The sequence below is a fragment of the Ictidomys tridecemlineatus genome, chromosome 2 (assembly GCF_052094955.1).
Source record: "Ictidomys tridecemlineatus isolate mIctTri1 chromosome 2, mIctTri1.hap1, whole genome shotgun sequence".
NCBI lineage: Eukaryota > Metazoa > Chordata > Mammalia > Rodentia > Sciuridae > Ictidomys > Ictidomys tridecemlineatus.
Window position 1 is genome coordinate 205,754,397 of NC_135478.1, and position 23,595 is coordinate 205,777,991.

Consider the following 23,595-nt stretch of genomic DNA (forward strand, 5'->3'; position numbering starts at 1 on the left):
ATGTTAAGCTAATAAATTTAATAAGATATTAAAAGGAAAAAAAGGTCTTGTAGTGTTGCAGTAATAAGTTAATGAAAATACCAGATTCTAAGCAGCAATTTGAAAAGGGCAGTTACAATACTTTTTACTGTTAGATTACAGATCTGTATGGAAGAGCAGAAAGATTTTTCTTTATTATAGAAAAACACCAATGCATTCTGAAGTTTTTGTTTACTTGTTACCAGGTATATGTAAATTATTATTGCTCAGATGCAAATTTAAAAACAAGTTTTGAAATAATTTTATTAAAAGAGCTTTCAGATATTTAATAAGATTTTTGCTAGACTTTTATTGACAAAACAAAAAGACTAACTGAGAATTAATCAGAATTTTAAAAACTGAATTATTCTAAAGACAAACTTACATTTGAGATTTTATATTTTCTCATGGAATAGTGCAATTCATTTTCTTCCTTTCATTACAAAAACCTGTATTTTTTCATATCCCATATATGATTCAATAAACTTCAAATTTTTGTACACATCTGTTAAAAAGCTCAGTACACATACCATATAACTGATCCAAAGTACAATTCAATGATTTTTGGCACATGCACAGAATTGTGAAGCTGTCACATCAATCAATTATAACATATTTTCATTACCCCCAAATGAAACCATGTCCACATTATTAATCACACTGTATTTCTCTCCAACCAATTCCTCCAGCATTATAAGTAATGCTGCTATGAACATATGTATAAGTATTTTTTGTAAGCATGTTTTCAATTCTCTTGGAGATATATAGATATACATACAGGGACATATACATACACCTAGGAGTCATATTCCAGGTCCCATGGTAGCTCAAAATTTAACCTTCATAAGAACTGCCAGATCATTTTTCAAAGTGGCTACACCATTTTACTTTCCCACTGGCAATGTATGAGGGATCCAATTTTTCTATATTCTTATCAACATTTGTTATCACATGATACTGAATATAGAAATCTCAGTTGATATGCAATATCATCATATTGTGGTTTGGGTTTGCATTTCCTTGATGGCTAATGATGTTGGGCTTCATTTTGGTATTTATTAGCCATCTGTATAACTTCACAGGAAAAATGTTTATTTATTCTTTGCCCATTTTTAAATAGGTTGTCTTTTTACTAATGACTTGAAAAAGTCCTATATATACATTCTAGATACAGGTTCCATATCATATTTTAAAAATCTTCTTCCACTCTGTAGGTCACCTATTTATTTTATTGATGGTTTTCTATAAAGCATAAAGTGTTAAATTTTGATTGTGTCCAATTTATGTACTTATTTTCCTTTGTTCTCTATATTTTTGTATCATATTTAGGAAACTAATGCTTAATCCAAAGATTCGCATCTATGTTTTTTTTTCTAGGAATTTTACATTTAATTATTAACCTTTTGGATTTTTTGTATGGGCTATAAGTTAGCAGTTTAAAAGTAACCCTGAGTAATGTTTAGTTTTTCATGTTAATAGGGTTGCCTTGCTTTATTCATGGGAGATATGTTCTGAAGCCCTTGTATTCCTTAAACTGCAGATAATATCAACCTTTATACAGATAGCCTCCAAGTCAGTGGTTTGACTTCTGATTTTTTGACTTAAGGATGTTGAGAAGCAATTTGTATTCAATAGAAACTATACTTAAATTTTTGAATGACGATCTTTTCCTAGGCTAGCTCTTTGTAGTGCTGGCCCATGGCAGTGAGCTGGAGCTCCCACAGTAAGTGGTACAATCACATGGTTAACATATATAAAACAGATTTTGTGTCAAATGATTCTGTAAGTGTTCTGACAATGTTAAGGTGTGCTAGGCTAAGCTATAAAGATATTTGGTAGAATAAATGTATCAAATGCACTTTTAGACTTAGAACATTTTCAATTTATCACAAATTATTGGAAAACAAAATCCCATTAAGAAGCAACTATATATATACTCTTATATCCGATATGAACATATCTACAGTAAAGTTTAATTAGTAAATTAGGCACAGTTAAGAGATTAAAAACAACGGTAGGACAAATATTAACAATAGACTTTAACAAAAAAAATTTTAAAAATTTGTGAATTGTTTACTTCCAGAATTTTCCACTCAATATTTTCAGACTGAGAGTAACTGAAACCATGGAAAGCAAATTGCTGGATGTAGAAGGATTTAATATAAAACTTTCAAGCATATTCATATTCTAAAATTCTTTCCTTGTTCTTAAAAGATGTTGGTAATGTTACTATTTTATCTACTTCACTACAACTTTAAAAAGTATTTATTAACTCATCTTTTTTGTTGTTTTTATTTTGCAGTACTATAGACTGAACCTAGGGTCTTGAACATGCTAGACAAGTGTTTGACAAGTGAGTCACTCCCCAGCCTTCATATTTCCTTTTTGTGACAGCTCAGTAATTTACAAAGTTTTATTTTATATTTTATTCATTCCCCTTTTTACATTAAAATATTTTGAAAATGAACATTTTTTCAGAATACAACTTGTCATAAATTAAATGTTGTAGTATGACTACAAAGTAATACAGAGGTTTCCATAAAGCTAATTCTATCTTTGTATTTTCCATCCATATCTGCTACTTCAAATTTGTCCATATTTGTTCCTTCAACAACTTTTCTAGTCATTTTTTTAATCTATGGGTGAAAAGAAATTAAATTTAAGGAAACTGTAGTTCAGTTTTTGTAGGTCTTCCTAGTAACCTAACAAAGGGATTCTCCACTTTTTCTTTTTTAGCTTATATTCTAATTTTCACTCTTCCATCATCCCAACTCTAGCTCCCTATTTCCCAATAACACCTCATCCCTAAACCATAACACTCTTCAAGGTTTGGGTGGGGTTTTTTTCCAACTGCTCCCTAATACATCCTCCGTCTTAGCAAAGAAAACATGAATATCTCTAATACTTTAGAGCTACAATCATGTAGCCAAAGAAAACTTGTATTTCTGCTCCCCACCCTTCCTCCACCCATACTTATTCTTGGATTTTCACTGATCAGTGCCTTCAAAGTTGACTGCCTTAGGTCCTGTAGCTCCTCCTCCAGTACTGGGTAAATACTTGTTCCAATATTATAAAGGATATCATTACTCTTTGTGAAGTCAGACAGAACAGAAGAAATCCACTTAACCCAGATAATCTCAAGATTCCTAAAGGATTAGAGATAATTTCTCACCCTTCTAGAAGCATTTACCTCAAGAAGCATCAGATAAAAGGTAAGGTACAACTACTTTTTATAATACTTTGTTAGTATTTTATAAACCTAGCCTTCCAAACACATTTGTCTGCCAAAGGTATGCATTCAAATTTATTTATAATTAAAAAGTTTCTTTGGTTTTATTTTTGTAAAAATTATAGCACAAATAGTAGAAAAAGGAAACAAGAAGCTCTCATTTTCACATTTTTTTAGTTACTAAGATGAGATTCTAAAATAAATCTCTACTTTCTTTCTTAGAAATTACAAAGCCATTATATTCACATCTAAACACTATTATTTTGACAAATGTACATGCACACACATACATAGATCTATATACTAAGCTACATTTGTTTATTGCATAGAGTATGTTTATGTATTATTACAAGAATATTTTTACTTCATAGACTTTTTTAGAGCTGAATCATTTCCTTTTTATGAAAAAGCATGGCTAACACTTAAGAACAGGCAAAAAACATTTCCCTTTAAATATTTAAACTGCTTGTTCTAAAAATAATCTATTCAAGAATTATTTTTACTCCACCCAATCATTTAAACTAAGAAACAACATTAACAACCTAGACTATTGCTGTTTCAATTTCTATTTAGAAAAGACACAATATTATAATTACATAAGATGATTATTGTGAAAACGTGGTTTATTTTCACGAATTTTCAGATTTTTAGGTATCGTCTACTAGATTCTGATATGCTTCTTAATTCTTATTTCCAAAGCTTCAGTATTCTCAATACTTATTTTTCATAATTAAATTTATTTCCTAGTGATAAAATGTTTCATTTTATAAGGTTTGTTTCAAAGGTTTAAGAGTTTATCATCATCTCACTGTCCATCTTCAGAAATATACCAAGAGTATCATGTTACTAAACAAGAACTCAATAAATATATATCAGATTTATCTTATGCTAACAGTTTTTTTTTAGCAAAAAGTTTTTCTATCCTGGTCAAATTTATAGTATTTATAATTGTTTTCCTTGTATCTCCAAATTGAAAGGTTATTATTTTATTGCCTACAAAGATAGAGGCATATAAGATACTATAATTTGTAGCAGTTAGTTTTTTAAAAAACTATGTCATAAAATGTCCAGATTTTCTCAAAATCCAGAATGCCAGACACTAAATTGAGTCATGAAAGTTAAGATTTTAGATATACGAGTTCTTTGTGCCTGATTTTCTTAACTAAAACTGGTTCTAGTTGTAATTATTTGCAATCGTTTTTTGTGTGTATGGTGTTGGGGATTGAACCCAGAGCCTTGTGCATGTGAGGAAAGCACTCTACCAACTGAGCTATAACTCCAGCCCTTGAGTTGTAACTATTAACTTCTCTTTCAGAAATGTGACTAGTAAGGTAGAAATAAGTATGATACTTTAGAAGAATCAAAGACAGTGTTGCCCAGTGGAACTTTTGTGACAAAGATAGTGTTCTATATCTGTATCCACTAGTCATATGTAGTTACTGAGCACAGAAATTGTGATAAAGCAACCTCAGAACTACATTTGAAATTTAATGCAATCCTAACAAATTTTAACTTATATAGTTTTTTGTGGTTGTAGCATTAGACAGTACATGTATAAGGCACTGAAATTTTTAAATATTTTTAGTTACAAATATTTTGATATGGAGAAAAGTGGATTTTTCAACATCAAAAAATGTTAAAGGACAATAAATCTTGTCCTAACATGAACCTTTTTTTCCATCATGAAAAATTAATAAAGTCCTGTTTTTCACATGGCAGGGTATGTCATTCCTTTAGTCTATGTAATTCAAGAAAAATGATATAGGTATAAACTATTATTAGAGGAAACCAAGCAATCATTAAGTACATACATGAAATAAAAAAAATGATTCATTTATATTCTTTACAAGCACAGAAATAAGTAAATGCTGAGGTGGGAAAGGAGAAAAGATGCTATAGGAATCCTTTTAGGAATTTCATTCTTCAAATTGGTCTGGGAAAAGCCTATGGGGAGAATGAAGCTCTAATCTTTCAAGTGTTGAAAGAATGAGAGTAAAAAATGAGTCAGAGAAGATATTCCAGCCAAAAAGTCTATCTTTTAGATGTGTATTTAGCTGACAAATTACCTATTCTTCAGAAAACAGTGAATTTATCTGAGCAGTAAGAAAAAGAGGAAACAAAATAGCTTAGGACTTTAGAAACTAAATAATTCTTGATTAATTCCAATTTCTAAACTTTTAGGCTATTTTTTTTCAAAAAAAATTAGGAAATTAAAAGGGCTTTTAAACCTGGTTGTTTTGAAGTCTCTCAGAGCCGTAGAGATGTATTCAGATAAGTGTTTTTCCATGAGTGCTACTCTGATCCAGGCTCTACCCTGAAAGAAAGAAGAAAGAATCAAGTATGAAAAAATATATATTTTGCCTACTATTTCACAAAAAATATAATCTTCTCAACACATAAAGAATAGCTCATTTAAAATATACATTGAATAAAGACTAAGAAAAATATTTAGATAAAAATAGGTAAATGCTGACTATAAAGAACATATATTTTGTTTGTCAGAATACATAGGGTATAGCATATCAAACTTTCTATTCTCTGATGGAATAAAATATTCATACTGAGTTACTTGCATTACAGGCTTCTTCTTAATCATATAAAGAAATCATAAGATACAATCCTCTATTTCAATACCTAAGTCAACATGCTAATTAAAATGAGGCCCCTTATGAAACAGGAAGAACAGAGTTCTCTTTCAGTAATAATCACTCTAATACCATTATCCAGAATTTCCCATTCTAGTTTTCCAGAGGGACAAAGGTTTTACATAAGTGATAATGAGCCCCAAACTGCATGATTAATCACAGGACCAAATCATCCGGAGTCCCATGAGAATTCTAAAAACTATTATAAAATATTTAAACTAGAAACAACAACAAAACACCCAGGGCTGAGGGTGTATATCAGTGGTAGAATGCTTGCCTAGTATGCATAGAGCCCTGGGTTTAATCTTCAGTACTGTGATACAAAACAAAAACCCCAGAAGTTCAGCATATTCTAGCACAGAATCACAGAAATATTACCATTCTTGGTGGTAATTTAATTCTACTGAAAGTGTTAATACCTTTTGATAGTTGAGATTAGCCATACTTTTTTTTATTCTCAGAAGTGTCTCTTATAGACTCTTTAGAATATAAGAGATACAATTGAGAAAATTTTAAAATTCAAATAATTTTAATTTCACTCAACTCTTTCAAAAATCTGTAGAAAAAATAATGAAGATTGAATATAGAGAATATCAAAACACTGCAATGGCAGTTGGGAATAGAGGCAACACTAATCAATATGTATGATGATCAACTGCCAGTAAAGGAGGAAAAGCATGAACATATCTATGAATCTGGTGAATCAACCAAACTTGTGGACAGGAAAGGTCAAAAAACAGCCAGTCTAGGCAGTGATGAAACTAGGCTAGAAGCAGCAGTAGTGCTGGGAAGAAAATGAATAATTTGTGTGTAGTTAGCATGCCAATCAACTTGCCTATCAAGCTCAACACCCTCTTTCAGCTTACCCTGTGCTCAGTCTATTGTTCCCTTTGAATAAGGATAGGAGAATTTACAGTAAGCTATGGTTGAATGGAACAAAGGAAGGAAGAGGCAAACCACTGGCTGGCCAGCAGCCTCAAGATTTTCTTTTGAAATTTTCTTTAAAGACATAGAAATCAGCAACAGTGTCTGACTCAAAAGGCTGCAATGTCATCTATATAGAATCAGGGAAAGTTGTTATCCAAGAATCAAGCATGGGAGACTTCTATTACCAACAAGAACTATGGAAAAAGTCCTGCTTCCTGATGTATTCATCATGATCCACACAGAACTGGGCTGCACTTAGTTTCCTGTCCTTGGTGTGTGTGTGGAATTCTCTGTTAATAAACTGTGCTAATTTTAATGGCCTCTTTTATTTCCACAAAAGAACTTTTACTATAATGGAAGATAAACCGATTTTAAAAGGTTGTTAGGTCCAACAAGTAGAAAAGCTGATGCTATTAACAAGCTTATAAGCTATAATTAGCAAGTTAAACTTTATCAGTTGATAGTGATGAAGCACTAAAGTTTAAATAAATATAGTAAAAGGAGTCAACACTTCTTAAGAATGCAACTAATATGTACGAGGCCCTGTTTTAAGAGTTTCATATATATTTAGATAGTTAACCCTCCCCAAAACTGTGTGAGCTAGGTTACTATTCTTGCCCTACTTTACTATATGAGAAAATAAGAAATTAGAAGAGAGGAAACTCATTTTTTCACCATCAAACTGACCAACATAGTTACATTAACACCCATATACTCTACCTTGCTATTTCAAGGGATGAACTGTCATCACTTAAGATAGTGAAAAAACAAGTCACAGAATGGACAAAGATATTTGCTTTTATACATCTGACATAAGACTCTCATCCATAAAATACAAAAAGTTCTTCCTAATCCACAAGAAAAAGATAATCCAATTTAAAAGTGGGTTTGCATGGCAAAGATTTTTTTAAATTATAGATTAACTTCATTAGTAGATATCAGAATATCCAGATGTGCTCTTCCTTTTTGTATTGGTTTTAGTGATATTGTTCAAATAATCTGTTCAACTATTTTTGAAATCTATCAGTATAAAGTTACTCATAATATCTTTTTAGCATTTTTAATGTCAGTAGGGTATATGGGCTAGCCTCTTCTTCATTGCTGCTATTGATAATTCATCATCTCTCCTTCTTTCTTCTTGAATAGCCTTGCTAGAAGATTATCAAGTATATTAATCTTTTTACAAACATCTACTTTTAGTTTTGTTAATTTTCTTCTGTACAACTGTTTAAATTTTATTAAGTTTGTGTTTTTAATTTAAGCCTTTTTTCTTTTTTATGTTTATATATATATACATATATATATATAATTTGTTTTAATTAGTTATACATGACAGTAAAATACATTTATGCACTTTGGTGTGTGTGTGGAATATAATGGGATATAATTTACATGGGATATAATTTCTCATTTTTCTGCGTGTACATGTTGCAGAATCATATTGGTCATGCAGTCACATATATTCATACAGTAATAATGTCTGCTTCATTCTACTATCTTTCCTATCCCCATATCCCCACCTCTTCCCTCCCATCACTTCCCTCTGCCTAATCTAAGGTAACGTTATTCTTTCCTAGTGACTCCCTGCCTTATTGTGAATTTGCATCCGCATATTAGAGAAAACATTCAGCCTTTGGTTTTATTGGATTGGCTTATTTGGCTTAGCATGATATTCTCCAACTTCAACAATTTCCTAGCAAATTCCATAGTTTACTCTTCTTTAAAGCTGAGTAATATCCCATTGAGTATATATATATATATATATATACCACATTTTCTTTATCCATTCATCTATTGAGGGACACCTAGATTGGTTCCATAGTCTAGCTATTGTGAATTGAGCTGCTATAAATATTGATGTGGCTGCATCATTATAGTATGCTGATTTTAAGTCCTTTGGATATAAACCAAGGAGTAAGATAACTAGGTCAAATGGTGGTTCCATTCCCAATTTTCTGAGGAATCTCCATACTGCTTTCCATAGTGGTTACACCAATTTGCAGTCCCACTAGCAATGTATGAGTGTATCTTTTCCCCCCACATCCTCATCAATTTATTGTTGCCTGTATTTTTGATAATTGCTATTCTGACAGGAGTGAGATGAAATCTTAAGAGCAATTTTGATTTGCATTTCTCTAATAGCTAGAGATGTTGAACACTTTTTTTATACATTGGTTGATCGAGTGTATTTCTTCTTCTGTGAAGTGTCTGTTCAGTTCCTTAGCCCATTTATTGATTGGGTTATTTGTTTTTTTGTTGTTAAGTTTTTTGAGTTCTTTACATATCCTAGAGATTAATGCTTTATTGGAGCTGGATGTGGTAAAGATTTTTTCCCAATCTGTAGGCTCTCTCCTCATTTTATTAATTGTTTCCTTTGTTGAGAAAAAGCTTTTTAATTTGAATCTATCCCATTTATTAATTCTTAATTTTACTTCTTGCACTTTAGGAATCTTGTTAAAGAAGTGAGATCCTAGGCCAACATAGTGAAGATTTGAGCCTATTTTTTCTTCTATTAGGCACAGGGTCTCTGTTTTAGTGCCTAGGTCTTTGATCCACTTTGAGTTGATTTTTGTGCAGGGTGAGAGATAGAGGTTTAATTTCATTTTGGTACATATGGATTTCCAGTAAACCTTTTTTATTCTAAGTGCAGTTTATATATCATTTTCATTATCATTACTTTCTAAATATATTTCAGTTTTGATTATGAGTTCCCCTTTTATCCCTGAGCATTTAAAAGTCCTCAGTTTCACTCATAAAAGTGTTTCTTCTTCCTTGTTGTTTTATTGTTATTGATCCCAGCTTAATTCCATTAAATAACATACTCTATGACCCTAATCTCTGAAATTCATTGAAATGAATTATGGCTCAGCAAATGATTAATCTTTGTACATATCCTGTGTATGTCTGATAAGAATATGTATTTTGCACTTAGCTTTTTAAAGAAATATATATTCCATTGCCCTAGAATTCAGATTTATTTCTATATTTTGAACTTTAATCAAAATTACTTAAAAGCCTATAATCTTTATCCCTCACAGATCTGTTTTGATTATCTTTTTTATTCTTCTTGATTCCAGCCATTGCTCTTTGTTGATAAATTTGATGAATTCTGACTGAATAATGGACATTGTTTACAAAATTTTTTAGCATTCAAATACCACCTTTCTCCAGAGCAATTCTTTTTTCTTGGCAGGAGTACAGAATACTAGAAAATCACCCTGTACCACTTAGACACCACCTTTAGGCCTTTTTTGGAATAATCTTCCAAATTTACCTTAATCCCAAAGTAAAGTCCTGCTGGGGCTTTAAATGAAAGCCTGGAGTTTTTCCGGTACTCTTCCATCATGTTTGCCCTTGAACTTTTGATATCTATATCTCCAGTACAAGGCTGTGAAATCTTCAATTAGTTTTTTGATCTCTTACTCTCTGCTTTCATACTGGCTTATGGACCTTGTTCTTCTTTCTCTCTCTCTCTCTCTCTGCTTTCATACTGGCTTATGGACCTTGTTCTTTCTCTCTCTCTCTCTCTCTCTCTCTCTCTCTCTCTCTCTCTCTCTCTCTCTCTCTCTCTCTTGTCCTACAGATAACTAAAAGCTGAGTGCAGCCACCTCAGAAAATCACACTTACAACTTCAGACACATTTATCTGCAATTCTTTCCCTAAATCCTGGTTTCACTGGAAGTTCCATGCTCCAACTTCTATTTTTCTAGCCCAGTAAAATGAAAAGAACCACTTTCACCTCCACCACTCTCCCCTCTATTTCTATGATGTGAACAAAGATCCTCAGGCTCAAGCTAACATGAATATGAGGTTCACCCAATATAACCCTTCTCTCCAGGTTATGGTCACTCAAGTTCTCATGCCATGGTTTTCCTTTTATGCCTTAAATATGTTGCTTTGCATATTTTCTTCAATCTTTATAGTTGTTCTTGGTATGAAAGACCCCTGATATAAGCTATTTTGTTGTCACTGGATCCAGAAAATAATTCTTTTTCTTATTTCCATGATCATTTCTTCTTTTAGATTCCAATTACATCCTTGTATTAGATTTGCATTCCTCCTTTTTCTGTATGTTCCATAAAGCACTGAGTTGACCTAAACATGTAAATCAGATTACAGTACTCTATTGTTTAAAACAAGGGGAGGGGGAAAGGTTGAAAAGAAACCTTCAAACAGCTCCCCACTGCACTCAGAAAGACCTCCAAACTCTTAATTTTAACCATATCTTCTATTCTATACCTTGCTTACTATAATCAATATTTGCACAGGACATTTCTTTCCTTAATTTATGTCTTAAGTCAAAGGTTACTTTCACATAGAAGTCTTCTATAACCACAATATCTGTGTGTATCCTCTACTACCACTCCTGTTACTTTGTAAGTTCTTAACTTGTTTGAATTTTTCAAGGCCCTGGAGATACTAATATATTCTCTCTCTCTTTCTCTCTGTCTCTCTCTGGAATACTTATTCTCTCTCTCTTTCTCTCTCTCTCTCTCTCTCTCTCACACACACACACACACATATTTCTTCATTACATTATTAAAATGTAATGTACATAACATTTGCTCTTTGTCATCTTTTTCACCTATTTTTATAAGTTTTTGGCATATAGTAGGTATTCTATATATACTTGTTGAAGGAGATAAGTAACTTGCTTACAGTTGTTCAGTATTTAAGCTATTGCTAACAAGTAGAGAGAAATAATGACATAATGATAACAGTGTGTTAGAATGATTCATCTGAAGCTAGAATTTTAAGTGGATACTACATAAAACAAATAAGTAGAATCCAAATATCTCTAGTTTCTGTGCGAGAGACTATTTTATATTTATTTTATTTATTGGGAGGTACTGGGAATTGATCTCAGGGGCACTCAACCACTGAGCCACATCTCCAGCCCTATTGTATTTTATTTAGAGACAGGGTCTCACCGAGTTGCTCAGTGCCTTGCTTTTGCTGAAGCTGGCTTGCAATCCTCCTGCCTTGGCCTCTGGAGCTGCTGGGATTATAGGCATGTACCACCATGCCCAGCTATTTTTATTTTTAAAGCTTCCCAAGGTTTTCTGACACTCTTTCTAAGTTGGGACCAACACAATAAAGACTTGGGAATAGGAAATTTCAAGTGGAGGTTAAGAGAGGAGAAAAAGATTTGGGTGTTGAATAATGGGAAATAATAATTAAATTTTTTCCTTCTCAATACTATCTTATTATAAAGTTCTAATTATTTGATATTCTGGTCCATCTGAAGGACAGAGTAAGCAAGGAGACCAAAAAAAGGATTGGGTATATATGTCATAAGATTGTATTACTATGTTCAAATTCTTACCTATTGGAGGCACTCAATAAAATTTGATGGGTGGAAGATTGTAGTATGCATTGTATGTATATGGTTTGATGATGTGACTAGTATATTCAGAAAATGGTTTAGGTATGTTCAATTCCACAATAATAGAATATAGCAAAAGCAACCACAAACTAGGAAAGCCAAACTTTGCTAAAAACTGCTCTTAGGAAATAAAGAATACCATGCTGCTTTTGTTACTATTGTATAAAGGCATGAATTGGTGTGAACATACTCTATATACAAAGATGAAAAACTGTACTCTATATGTGTAATAAGAAATGTAATGCATTCCACTGTCATGTATTTTAAAAAATAAAATCAATACAACTAAAAATAATAATAAAATAAAAGCAATGAAAGGTTCTCAAAAATGTGAAAAAAAAAGAAATAAAGAAAAAGTGAGGTGGAAACCCTATACAACATATGCCAGAAGGTTATAAGAACTCAAGAAAAACAAAGAGCTCATATTTTGAAATCAAGAAAATAATAAAAGAAAAAAAAAGATTTCTTTAACTTGAAACCAAGGGAAGTAAGTGCAAAGACAGTAAAAGTAGTACTAAAGATAAAATTAGTGGTGGTTTTCATCACAGAACATCTAATATGCTTATAAATCATTTTCCAAGAACAGATTCAGATGAGTTCAGAAAAGCATGAAATAAGTTGGTGACTGTTGAGATGAAGTCAATTTTCTAGGAGTGCTAATTCCAGTCTGAAATACAAGTAAGTTTAGGCTAGTAATTCCATGTCTCAGAAGCCCTGCATGTTACAAAAAGAGGCATGCTGCATACCTAAGAGGGAGACTATGGATATGATCTTCAGCTCAAATATTCCATTCTAATCTTATGATATGTTTAAATTTGGGAAATAGACTCAACTTGTCACAAACCAACCAAAAAAAGGGAATGGTCTTTTAACCCAAAGAGATTAATTTCAGATTTCTCACGGTGACCAGTTTTTCCAATATGAGTTTAAGTGGCACAGAGGTACCAGGACACAGACAATCCTGATTCAATTAATTCAGCTAAATTTAAAGAATGTGACTATGAGTATAGCTCAGTGGTAGAGCATTGTCTATTAGGTATGAGGTTTTGGGTTCAATCCCCAGCACTGGCTTGGGTGGGACAGGAGGCAAAACACTTAAAGAATGTTTGTATATCACATTGGTCATTGCTCCATAGTGCATCTTGAACTGTCATCTGTACAACACTAAAAATGTAATCAGAGTAAATCTAGACCCTTATAGAGTATTTTAAAAATAAAGCTGTTTTGGTCCCAAGCACTTTGAGCTACAAATTAATATCAGGTATGTTTGGTGCTTCCACTCTAGTATAGTATATTTTTATTCATGTGTTAAGGCAGGATGACAGTGCTACATATGCTAAGAAGTTCTTTAAGACTGAAGCTCTACAGCTTTACAAACCTGCCATCTGAAGCATTTATTTAATTCTTCAATCCTAATACTTGACAGTGTGACTACTGATTAAGTGTTTTGCTTTCCTCACTGCAATGAATAAAGACAGATCTAATTTTTGCCCACAGACTTCTCCCAGTATATCAAGCAAATAACAGAATCTCTCTCTCTCCACTAACTGGAATCTGTTTGAGGCATGAGAAAAACAAAGATATAAATACAGGATTTGGAACATAATTTTTCTGTGGTGTTTTGATACTCAACACTAGTTCTTTACAGAATAAACATTACCTCTCTGCAGGACAACATCCTGTTGTGCTAGGACTATTCCCAAGAGTCTCATTAAGAGAGGTGGGCAGCCAGGGTTTGGTTCCTTTGGTCCACCCAAATCCAAATGCTACATTTCTAATGTTTATTAACTTCTCAATTATCTTTTGTATTTTGAAGAAATGCTAGTTCTAAAAATATACCCTTTCTTCTATTGAAGAGACTCAGAATGTACTTGTCATATACATGTCTCTGACTTTAAATTTGAAAATGAGAAAGTTTATGTATCATAAAACTTTATTTTTATAGATCTGATTCATCCAAATTATAATTAGTCTTCTAATCTTAACCAAAAGAAACTAAAATATTATTCTTAAATCATAAGAAAACATGAAAGTAGAAGTGACACAAACTCAACCAAGATGCAGTTACAATTTTATAACTCTAAAGAAATGAACTGAATTATGTCAACTGTCAAAGTATACATAACTAATTTAAACCCAATAAAAAATAAATGAATAAACAAATAAAAAACATAAATAAAATTCATAATTAAAGCTGACATACATCAGCAGCTGTCTTTTTACAATTTTAAAAATTACTGAGGACCCTAAAAAAGCCTTTACATGGGTTATATCAAAATTTACTATATTATAAGTTAAAACTAAAAATTTTCAGAACATTGGGTAATTTTAAAAACATATTAGCATAAATTAACATTTTATGAAAAATTACTGTTTTCCATAAACAAAAATATTAGTGAGACAAGTGGCTTGATTTTACATTTTTTCAAATTTCTTTAATGTCTTAATAAAAGAGAACTAGACATCTGCTTCTGCACTCCATCAGCTACAATGTGTTGTTTTGGTTGAAGTATAGGCAGAAAATCTTTCCTTGCACATAGTTGGAAAAGGGAGTATTTTAATAGTCTTTTTAGATAAGTGTAGATATTCTCCCTGGAATCTACAACAAATCTCAGTAATTAATAATTTCTTAAAAGGCAGTTACAACGTGGACTATGTAGCCAAATCACTAAATTTTTAGCATTAAATCACATTACATTCCTTAGTCTATTTGGCACTTTGAATTAATCTTCTATCCACAAATGATCTTATAATTTCAGGAATTGTTCATAATAAAAATATGAGTTATACAGATCTGCCAAAATGTTAAAAAATGTAATTAAATAGTTAAAATTGCATTTGCTAATATCAGCAACCGTGTTATTAGAAAAGTATTTATCAACCTTTATCAAGTCATCAAGCCTAAGATGATGAATTTAAGTTTTCCAAAAGTGGAGTTCTTACTTCAAATCTTTAGTTTTACCACTAGCAATGAATATAGTCAGCTGCTTTCTGAAGTGATTGCTCCAGGAAGAAAGCTTATGCTTTAAATTTTTTTCCAAGAAAATGTCTGCCAAATGATGAAATCTAAAAAAAAATATAGTTTTAAAGTTTCTTTCTAGTAAAAATACAGTCTTAAATGAAGACTATTCAAACAATTCAAACACTGCAGAACTAACTACCTTTCTCCAGGTAAACATAATATATCAATATGCTACAGAAATGTTTATGCCTATTTCCCCTTTTGTCACTCAGGAAATTAAAAAGACATATACTCAAAAGTTGAGATTTAATAAAATTAAGGTTTACTGCATCATCATAGACATTCTTACAGGAAACTGGCTTTTTTCATGATGAGTGTATGGTAAGGAAGAACTCAATGACTACTAATTCACTTTGCTGCCACCACCTCAATTTGTACCAAGGCACGAGGATTTTCACTTACCATTAGCAGTACAAATATTAACACAGTAAAAAGTCAAATAACATGAGATCATAGAACCTTACAGAAAGGGTCTTGGAGACCCCCAGATTTCTGCAGGACACTGTTTGAGAGCCACTGGCTTAGATAATTCAAGATGTTAAAACAGGAAATATTTTATCACACTTCTTAAAAGGAAATTTGTAGTGAGATGTTTCATATCTTCTGCTATTCAAGATGCACAGTGAAGACTCATGAACATTCTAGAATAACTAGTTGCAATGAAAAAAAGAAAAAAAGAGGGTTCTGAACTTTTTTACAGCAAAAAATTCAAATATTTTATATATATGTTAAAAAGCACTTACAATTAGATTATACATATTACATATTATCAATGTCTTACCTTAGCTCTAGAGGAACTGACATTTTCCATATTTTCAATGCTGCAGATACAATTCTGAGAAACTTTCCGGCAAGCCACTCTGATATAGTCCCAGAAGCTACGAGGACTCTCATAACCAAACCAGGTTACTTGACCTTCAGGAGATAAATTGTAATACAAAATAAAAGAAAACTGGAATAGAAAATAAAAAATACAAGAACAATAAAATTCTGAAAAATAAAGAATACTATAGTGTGCTAATGTAAAAGGGATATGGATTTAGGTGTTGAAAATTCTGAAATCTAATCCCATTCTACCTTTAGTTGTGTTACTTTGGAAAACTGACTTAATGAGTCTGGATCACAGTTTTTCTTAACAATAAAATCAAGGCAAATGAAATTAAAAGGAATTAGATGCTAAAAATGTCTTGTAGCTCAATATTTTATTATCTAAGACAGTTTTACAAAATGCACAAAAGACCTTCCTTATGTTTCCCGTACATGAGTTAAACATGAATTTAAACATCTCCAGGTGAATTTTAAACCTTACTTTGAAAAACAGAAAAAATACTGTCAATTCTTTTCTCCCTCTTTATAGGTTATTTCAAAAGGTGAAACAATGTATGCTCTATCCAATAAGCAAATAAAATCAATTAGCATCCCATATTCACTGATAATTCACAATCTTCTACTAAACATATTATAAAGCTCCCCTATGTTACTCATTTGCTCTCATCTAGTCACTAATCCATGACAACTCTAGGTATTTCCCATGCTCATCTCTCAAATTTGGGTAATTATGTATCTACTTATGACCAAATGCTCCACTAGATGTATGTTGTATTAATATTTCTACGTAGGGCTCTGAGTAGTCGGTTCATGAAAGCCATTTTTGTACTTATATTTTTAAGTGGGATATAAGAGACATCTTTCTTCATTTGTCTGCAGTGATAAGTCATCTTACCCAGGGAAGTTGCTTAAATCTTAATATAGAAAGACTTGCTTTTATATTTTAAATATGTGCCTCTTTATTTTGAATTATTTATTCATCTCAAACCTTTCCTTTTCTAGTAATAACTTCTTTCCAGAGACATCAAAAAGTGTTCCTGTCAGCAAGCACCATTTTAGAAGCAATGTCTAAGATGCTATTTGAATGGTTCTCAAGGGCAGCACATCTGAATAACTGGATTGCCTTTAGAAATACTCATCCCTGGTTTTCCTGCAAACTGAATAATCAAAACCATTAGGGGAGGGCCCAGGCATGGGTGTTTTTTAAAATGTTTCCCTGGCATTTCTAATGATGTACTGATGGTTAATCAAACAACAGAAATCCAAACAGTCGTGATTCAGCACTCAGGACATCTAAAAAGCCCCTCTCTTCCAGTAAGCTGTGTGAGAGCTCTACAGTTAGTCCCACTGGTTGGCACAGCACCCTGTGCTTACTCATTATATTTTTTTTCTTTACTTGATTATCTCACATTAGGTGATAAAATCACTAAGGCAGTGATTGCATCTTATTTTCCTTTCAATCAATTTCCAGCACTTCACACCATGTTTGGCTCACAGTAGGCATTCAATAAATTACTTATTTTTTCAATAAATAAACTGATAAATAAGCACAAAACAAATCATCTTAATCACAATGACCATAAAACCTTAAAATTTTAAAGTATTTTCATAGTAAGTTTTGGTGAGAATCTGGTTTTGAGTTGTCTGTATATAGATTACAAATATAAAATATTTTGGACAAACATATTTACCTGTGTCTACATATAAATAAAAACACAAAAGCACATGTAAATCTTTATTCAAGTAACTAAATAATTCAGTATCTCTTTAAAAATCATATCTTACTACTACAAATAGATATCTATAAGTATATTTAAATCTCTCTTCTTCCTCTTAATCTTTTTCCATCATTTTCCTTTGGCCACTCTCTTCTCTGAGGTAAAAAAATTCCTGATGCTGGATGCGGTGGTGCACATCTGTAATGCTAACAGCTCAGGAGGCTGACACAGGAGGATAGCAAGTTCAAAGCCAGCCTCAGCAAAAGCGAGGAACTAAGTAACTCAGTGAGACCCTGTCTCTAATAAAATACAAAAATTGGGCTGGGGATGTGGCTCAGTGGTTAAGTACTTCTAAGTTCAATCCCTGGTCTTCCTCCCAACCCCCCACCCCAGGCCAAAGAAAAAAAAATCCTGGTATAATACTTCCCTATAGTTTGTCTTAGGATGCTTTTCAAGTTACTCACCTGTTAGCCCTCTGAAGGACTGATACAGGGGAGTAAGGATGCCTTGGAGGTTAATAACATGGTTTTTTGAGTCAGGTAGATCTTAACTAGATGGAGTTCTAGTTATGTGATATTGACCAAATAACTTAAATTCATGGTATAAGTCTGAGCCTCTTCTATAAATTGAGAATAATGCTAGCATCTACCCGATATCATTAGGATTAGATGAGACAAAGTAGCATTGAGCCTGGTTAATATCAAATATTAGAAAAGTATTCATTATTGCTTCTGTTATTACTGTTAAAAAAAAGTTCCCCTTGCACCACAAACAAATAGGAATAATATGCAAAGTTAAATTTTTCTCATTACTTGCTGAGAATTTAGACAAAATTTTGAAATTTACTCTCTAATCCAACCTTTCACCATATCAACGCTTCCAAATGTATCTCCTCAAAATGTTTTTAGTCAACTAGTCTTCCTTGCCTTTCATTTTCTGGCAACATTCTATAATTTTTTCAATGAGAGATATAGCTACCAAGAGATGCAATACTACACACTGTCAGAGAAGAAAGAATCATAAGAATTCTCTGCTAGAATTAAATCTCTGTAAAAGGCAATACGGGAGACAAAGTAAGAGAAGCAGGCAAAGAAAAGGCAACACTGTATTAACTAGTGCAACCACCCAGAGAGGTAAGCAAAGAGAAAGGTAAAGCAAAGATTTCCACACCAAGAATTTCCTTTGTAATGAAATAAATAAGAGCCTAGCCCTTTTGCATAGAGGATGATTTATTTTCCTATAATACAACTTGAAAACTTCTCAAGAGCTCCAAATGTCTGAGGAAAATAATTTGTAAGTTTTAAAGTATAGCTGTCAAAACTCTAAAATATAACAAAGTCCCATTATGGAGGAAAGGAAACAAATCAAGGCATGGGTTGAACAAGAAGTGGGCACTCCAAACCCATAGGACTGGTGCTATGGGTAGGCTACACTGACTATAAGACTTTGACCCAAAACATAAGGGCAAGATTTCCCAGATTACAGTCTGAGAGACTAATTAACAGATGGCATATCATCAGGACTTGCAGGCCTTAAATAAACCAGATTATCTTCACAACACTTTTATCAACTTATCAACTCAACACACAAGATGTAAGGATCTTTCTTCCTGGTCCATGTGCCTGCAACATTTCAAAATGAGAATCTTATTCAAGACACTGAACTTTTCACATTCAGAAGGATGAACTTTAAGAGAAAGTAGATTCCCTTCAAATAACCTCTCATGTAAATTTTCTACATATCCCAGAATTTTATTGAAATCATTCTACATCTACAGGGAGTTAAATTTAATTAAATATAACAGTAGTGCTCAATTGGTTATTTCAGATATTATCATTATTTGAATATCACTTTTGCTTCAACATAGATTTATTACTAGTAAAAGTTCATAACTAATTTTTAACAGGAAGAGTAAAAAACCAAAGCTACAAGGTGATCTTGCCTTATTTAAAAATAAAGACTGAAGCAACAAATAACCACTCCTAAGATATTTTCATGTTCTTTAAACATAACCACAAAAGCAAATCAAATAGCAAGAAACTATTTTATGTCTTGGAGAAATTTTATTCTAAAGATGAGATACACTATTACTAACAATTCTCTTTTTAAAGTTCTAGATGAAGACAGATGTATAATATACTTTCAGTTATAAGTATTCTTAGAAGTTGTCACTATTTACCAAAAATTTTGCAAAACTTACCCTCAAACCATCAATCCAATTTCAGTTAATTTTAAGCAGAAATATGTGGTGAAAAGTTCGTTGAACTAAAAGACAATCAGTTACTGACAGCTATGGTGTATTTCCCACAAAAATACCTCATTTTCAGTATCAAAAATGATCTGTGGCCAGGCAAGGTGACACACGCTTGTAATCCCAGTGGCAAGGGAGGCTGAGGCAGGAAGATCGTGAATTCAAAGCCAGCCTCAGCAAAAGCAAGGCGCTAAGCAACTCACTGAGAATTGTCTCTAAATAAAATAAAAAATAGGGCTGAGAATGTGGCTTAGTGGTGGAGTGCTTCTGAGCTCAATCCCCAGTACCCACCCCCCAATCAAAAAAAAAAAAATTGGTCTGTGATCTCTAGGGTCCAATGTTACTCTAAAATTAACTTTTCTATACTCTAAAATGAGACATGTGTTCATATCCTATAAGGTATCTGTGCTTTCCTGTATCTTGTTTTGTGGCCAAAATCAGATCTTCTATAAACAGAAACTAAATTTTTTATAGTTCTCTACTAAACAGTGGCTAACGACGAATCATCTTTTAACAATGTATCAGAAAATATAAATGAATCTGTGAATTGACTTCCTTTCTCCACTTTTTTAATGATAAATGAAGCTGGTCTCATAACTTAAGTTCTATATTACCTACATAACAGTAGCAAAGACTATTACCTTTAGAGCTTATGTTTATCTAGACAAGGTATGAAGAACAAGCTAGTCCCACCAAATTTTAACAAATTGATACTGTAAAATGTTGTAGATACTTAAAGGAAATTGGTTACTTATGGTATTATTTTGACACTGTATTAACATTTAGATATTAAGCTTTTAATTTTTCACTTTAAATTTTTTTATAATTTTTATTTTTGTTTTAATTATACATGACAGTAGAATAAAATTATATACTTCAATATATCATACATAGATGAGATATAATTTTTCTGAGTGTACATGATGCAGAATTACATTGGTAATATAGTCACACATACACATACAGTAATAATGTCTGTTTCATTTTACTATCTTTCCTATCTACCCATCCCCTCCCTTCCCCTTTCATCACTTCCCTCTACCTAATCTAAGGTAATGCTATTCTTCCTTAGTGCCCCCTGCCTTATTGTGAATTAGCATCCACATATTAGAGAAACTATTCAGTCTTTGGTTTTGTGGGATTGGCTTATTTTGCTTAGCATGATATTCTCCAACTCCAACCATTTACTGGCAAATTCCATAATTTTACTCTTCTTTAAAGCTGAGTAATACTCCAATTTTTATATTGCAATCCTTTTTTACCAACTTAGAAGAGCCAGCTTAACATTCTCCACTATCTTTTTATTACAAAAAGAAAATTTCCACATTTCCAAGAAGTCAGATCCTTTCCTTTAACAGAAATATTACTAGCATTAGTTGAGGTTTACCTTTAGATAACCCAACTTTGAAGGTTAAATTTTAATTTTCTACCTAAAATCTCATATTAATATTCTAAAAAAGGAACAACATTCAACACTGAAAAATAATCTGTTACACTTTAAACAGAATCTGACTCAATTGTACTTACACTGCTAGCCTGAAGCAAATCATCAAGCCACTATATCATCTAGAAAATAATTAGTATCTTTTGTTACAGATAATTTAATATCTGGAATGAAATATATTATAAACATATAAAACATATAAAGATATCTTAAGTATATGTCTCTACCAATAAATGAGTCAATTATTACTTTTTTCAAAACAACAACAACAAAAAAAACCAGGATAACCAGGTTCAAGAAAAATGTGAAAACCTAACTGACTCACTAGATTTTTATCCCAGCAATTTTAAACTCTCCCAATTGGAGTACAATGGTGTTTTTCTATTCTTTACACTAACATTAAGCATTAACATAATACCTAAAATGCTGGTGGACTGAATTAGAATACTAAAGGCCGAAGTATACAGAGAGCTATACCTATCTGCATAACCCTGAAGAAATAAAGCATGACTTGTTTTAGTAATGATTAAGGCTACAGATATAGAACATAAAGCAAAAGTAATTGTTTAAAATGATTACTTGTGGGAATCAGGATTAAGGAAATGAAAAGACATGTGTTTCCTACATTTCATCCTTTATCCTACTATAATCTTAAGAAAATAATGACTATTTCTTTTCTAATTAAGAATATAACAAAAGGCTAGACCAGAAGCAGAAAGGGCCACCAGTGATTTGTATATAGCAGGAACTCAATAAAAAAAATTTTGAATAAGCATATAAAGGTATGCATTCTACCTGGGAGAAACTTGAAAATAAAATTCTCACTAGTGGTTCAAGAATGACAAAGCAGTTGTTGTTAATAGCTCCTGACTATGTTTTACTGAAAGATGAGAAAATTCACATAACTTCCCTGAGCCCCCAGTTTGCATGTAATTAAATACTATTACACAGCACTTACAAAATTGAGGAAATAAACTTTATGTCATTAAGTTATAATAAAATATAAAGAACACTGATATGCATAAGTAAAAAAATGATAATGATTAAAACCAGGGAACTTAATAGAAATATACAAGGTCTTATGGGAAAGGAATAATAATACATACTTATATTGTGTGGGTTTAGAAAAGAGATTTTAATTTAAAAATTAGCATAAGCGTACTTGCGCTCTCTGAGTTTTAAAAAAACAAAAACTAACGGAAAGCTTGGCAAAACCCATGCAATATACTATAAAAGATCACTTATCTGTTATAGCCCTCCCTGGTAAGTCAATGCCATGCTCCTGTGCAGCTCAGTGGCAGGAGACATCACAGGCATAGAGTACCTTGAAGAGGTATTTGAAGATAAACCAGCCATCTACAACTTTGAGAAATCTCTTTTAAAAAAATGAACAACAACAACAAAACAGATATTTAAGAAACCTGCCATTAAGTTTATAATTCGAAACTGAATAGTCCAAATAAGATGACTATACATAATCTCGAAGCAGTAAACACCACTTTTACCTACCAAATAAAATGAATTAAATTAGGATGAATGTGATCTATGCTTAACAAGTAAATCAAGCTGGTCAGCTGCAACCTGTTCTTTTGGAGAGGCTAGGGTATCTCCTGGTCTTAGCAATAAGTGAGCAATAACTGTTCCATGTTGATTTCTACCTCCATCATACTTACCCCAAAGTCACAAGCTGATGATGACAGCAGACTTCAAAATGGGCAGCACCTTGACTGAATTTATTCATTCTATACCTCAGAATTTATAATAAGATTGGTTAGGAAAAATTACTCACTTTTGGACTATTTGGCTCAGAAAGTTTTTAACCTTAAAAATAAATACAAAAAGTTTTTGACATTAACTTCATTATAAGTTATAAACAAATGTGTTTTAAAAGAACAGTTCTATTTTTTTTGCCCACTTAGTGTTAAGATTTCTGAGTCCTTTTCTTTTTGATATGAGGACAGCACTTTGATATCAAGTAAAATGTTCCTAATTATTAAGTATAACCACACTCACCATGTTCCTACCCTATGGAAAATACTTCTTTATTTGCTAATTTCCACTTATTGTTTTTAACAACCACCACTATAAATCTTTGCTATGTTATTTGAAAACAGCTAGTATAATTAT

General features: G+C 32.0%; 1 protein-coding gene across 6 annotated transcripts in view; it reads right to left on the bottom strand.

Annotated features, from left to right (window-relative positions):
* Rundc3b (RUN domain containing 3B) overlaps positions 1-23,595 on the bottom strand; it is a 147,053-nt gene that overhangs the window by 81,441 nt on the left and 42,017 nt on the right. For all 6 annotated transcript variants that reach the window (XM_078040489.1, XM_078040488.1, XM_078040490.1 and 3 more), the window contains 2 exons: positions 16,009-16,142; positions 5,476-5,561 (listed from right to left, as the gene is read on the bottom strand). In XM_078040489.1, coding sequence (XP_077896615.1) covers positions 5,476-5,561; positions 16,009-16,142 — 220 coding nt within the window. The remainder of the gene's footprint in view (positions 1-5,475; positions 5,562-16,008; positions 16,143-23,595) is intronic.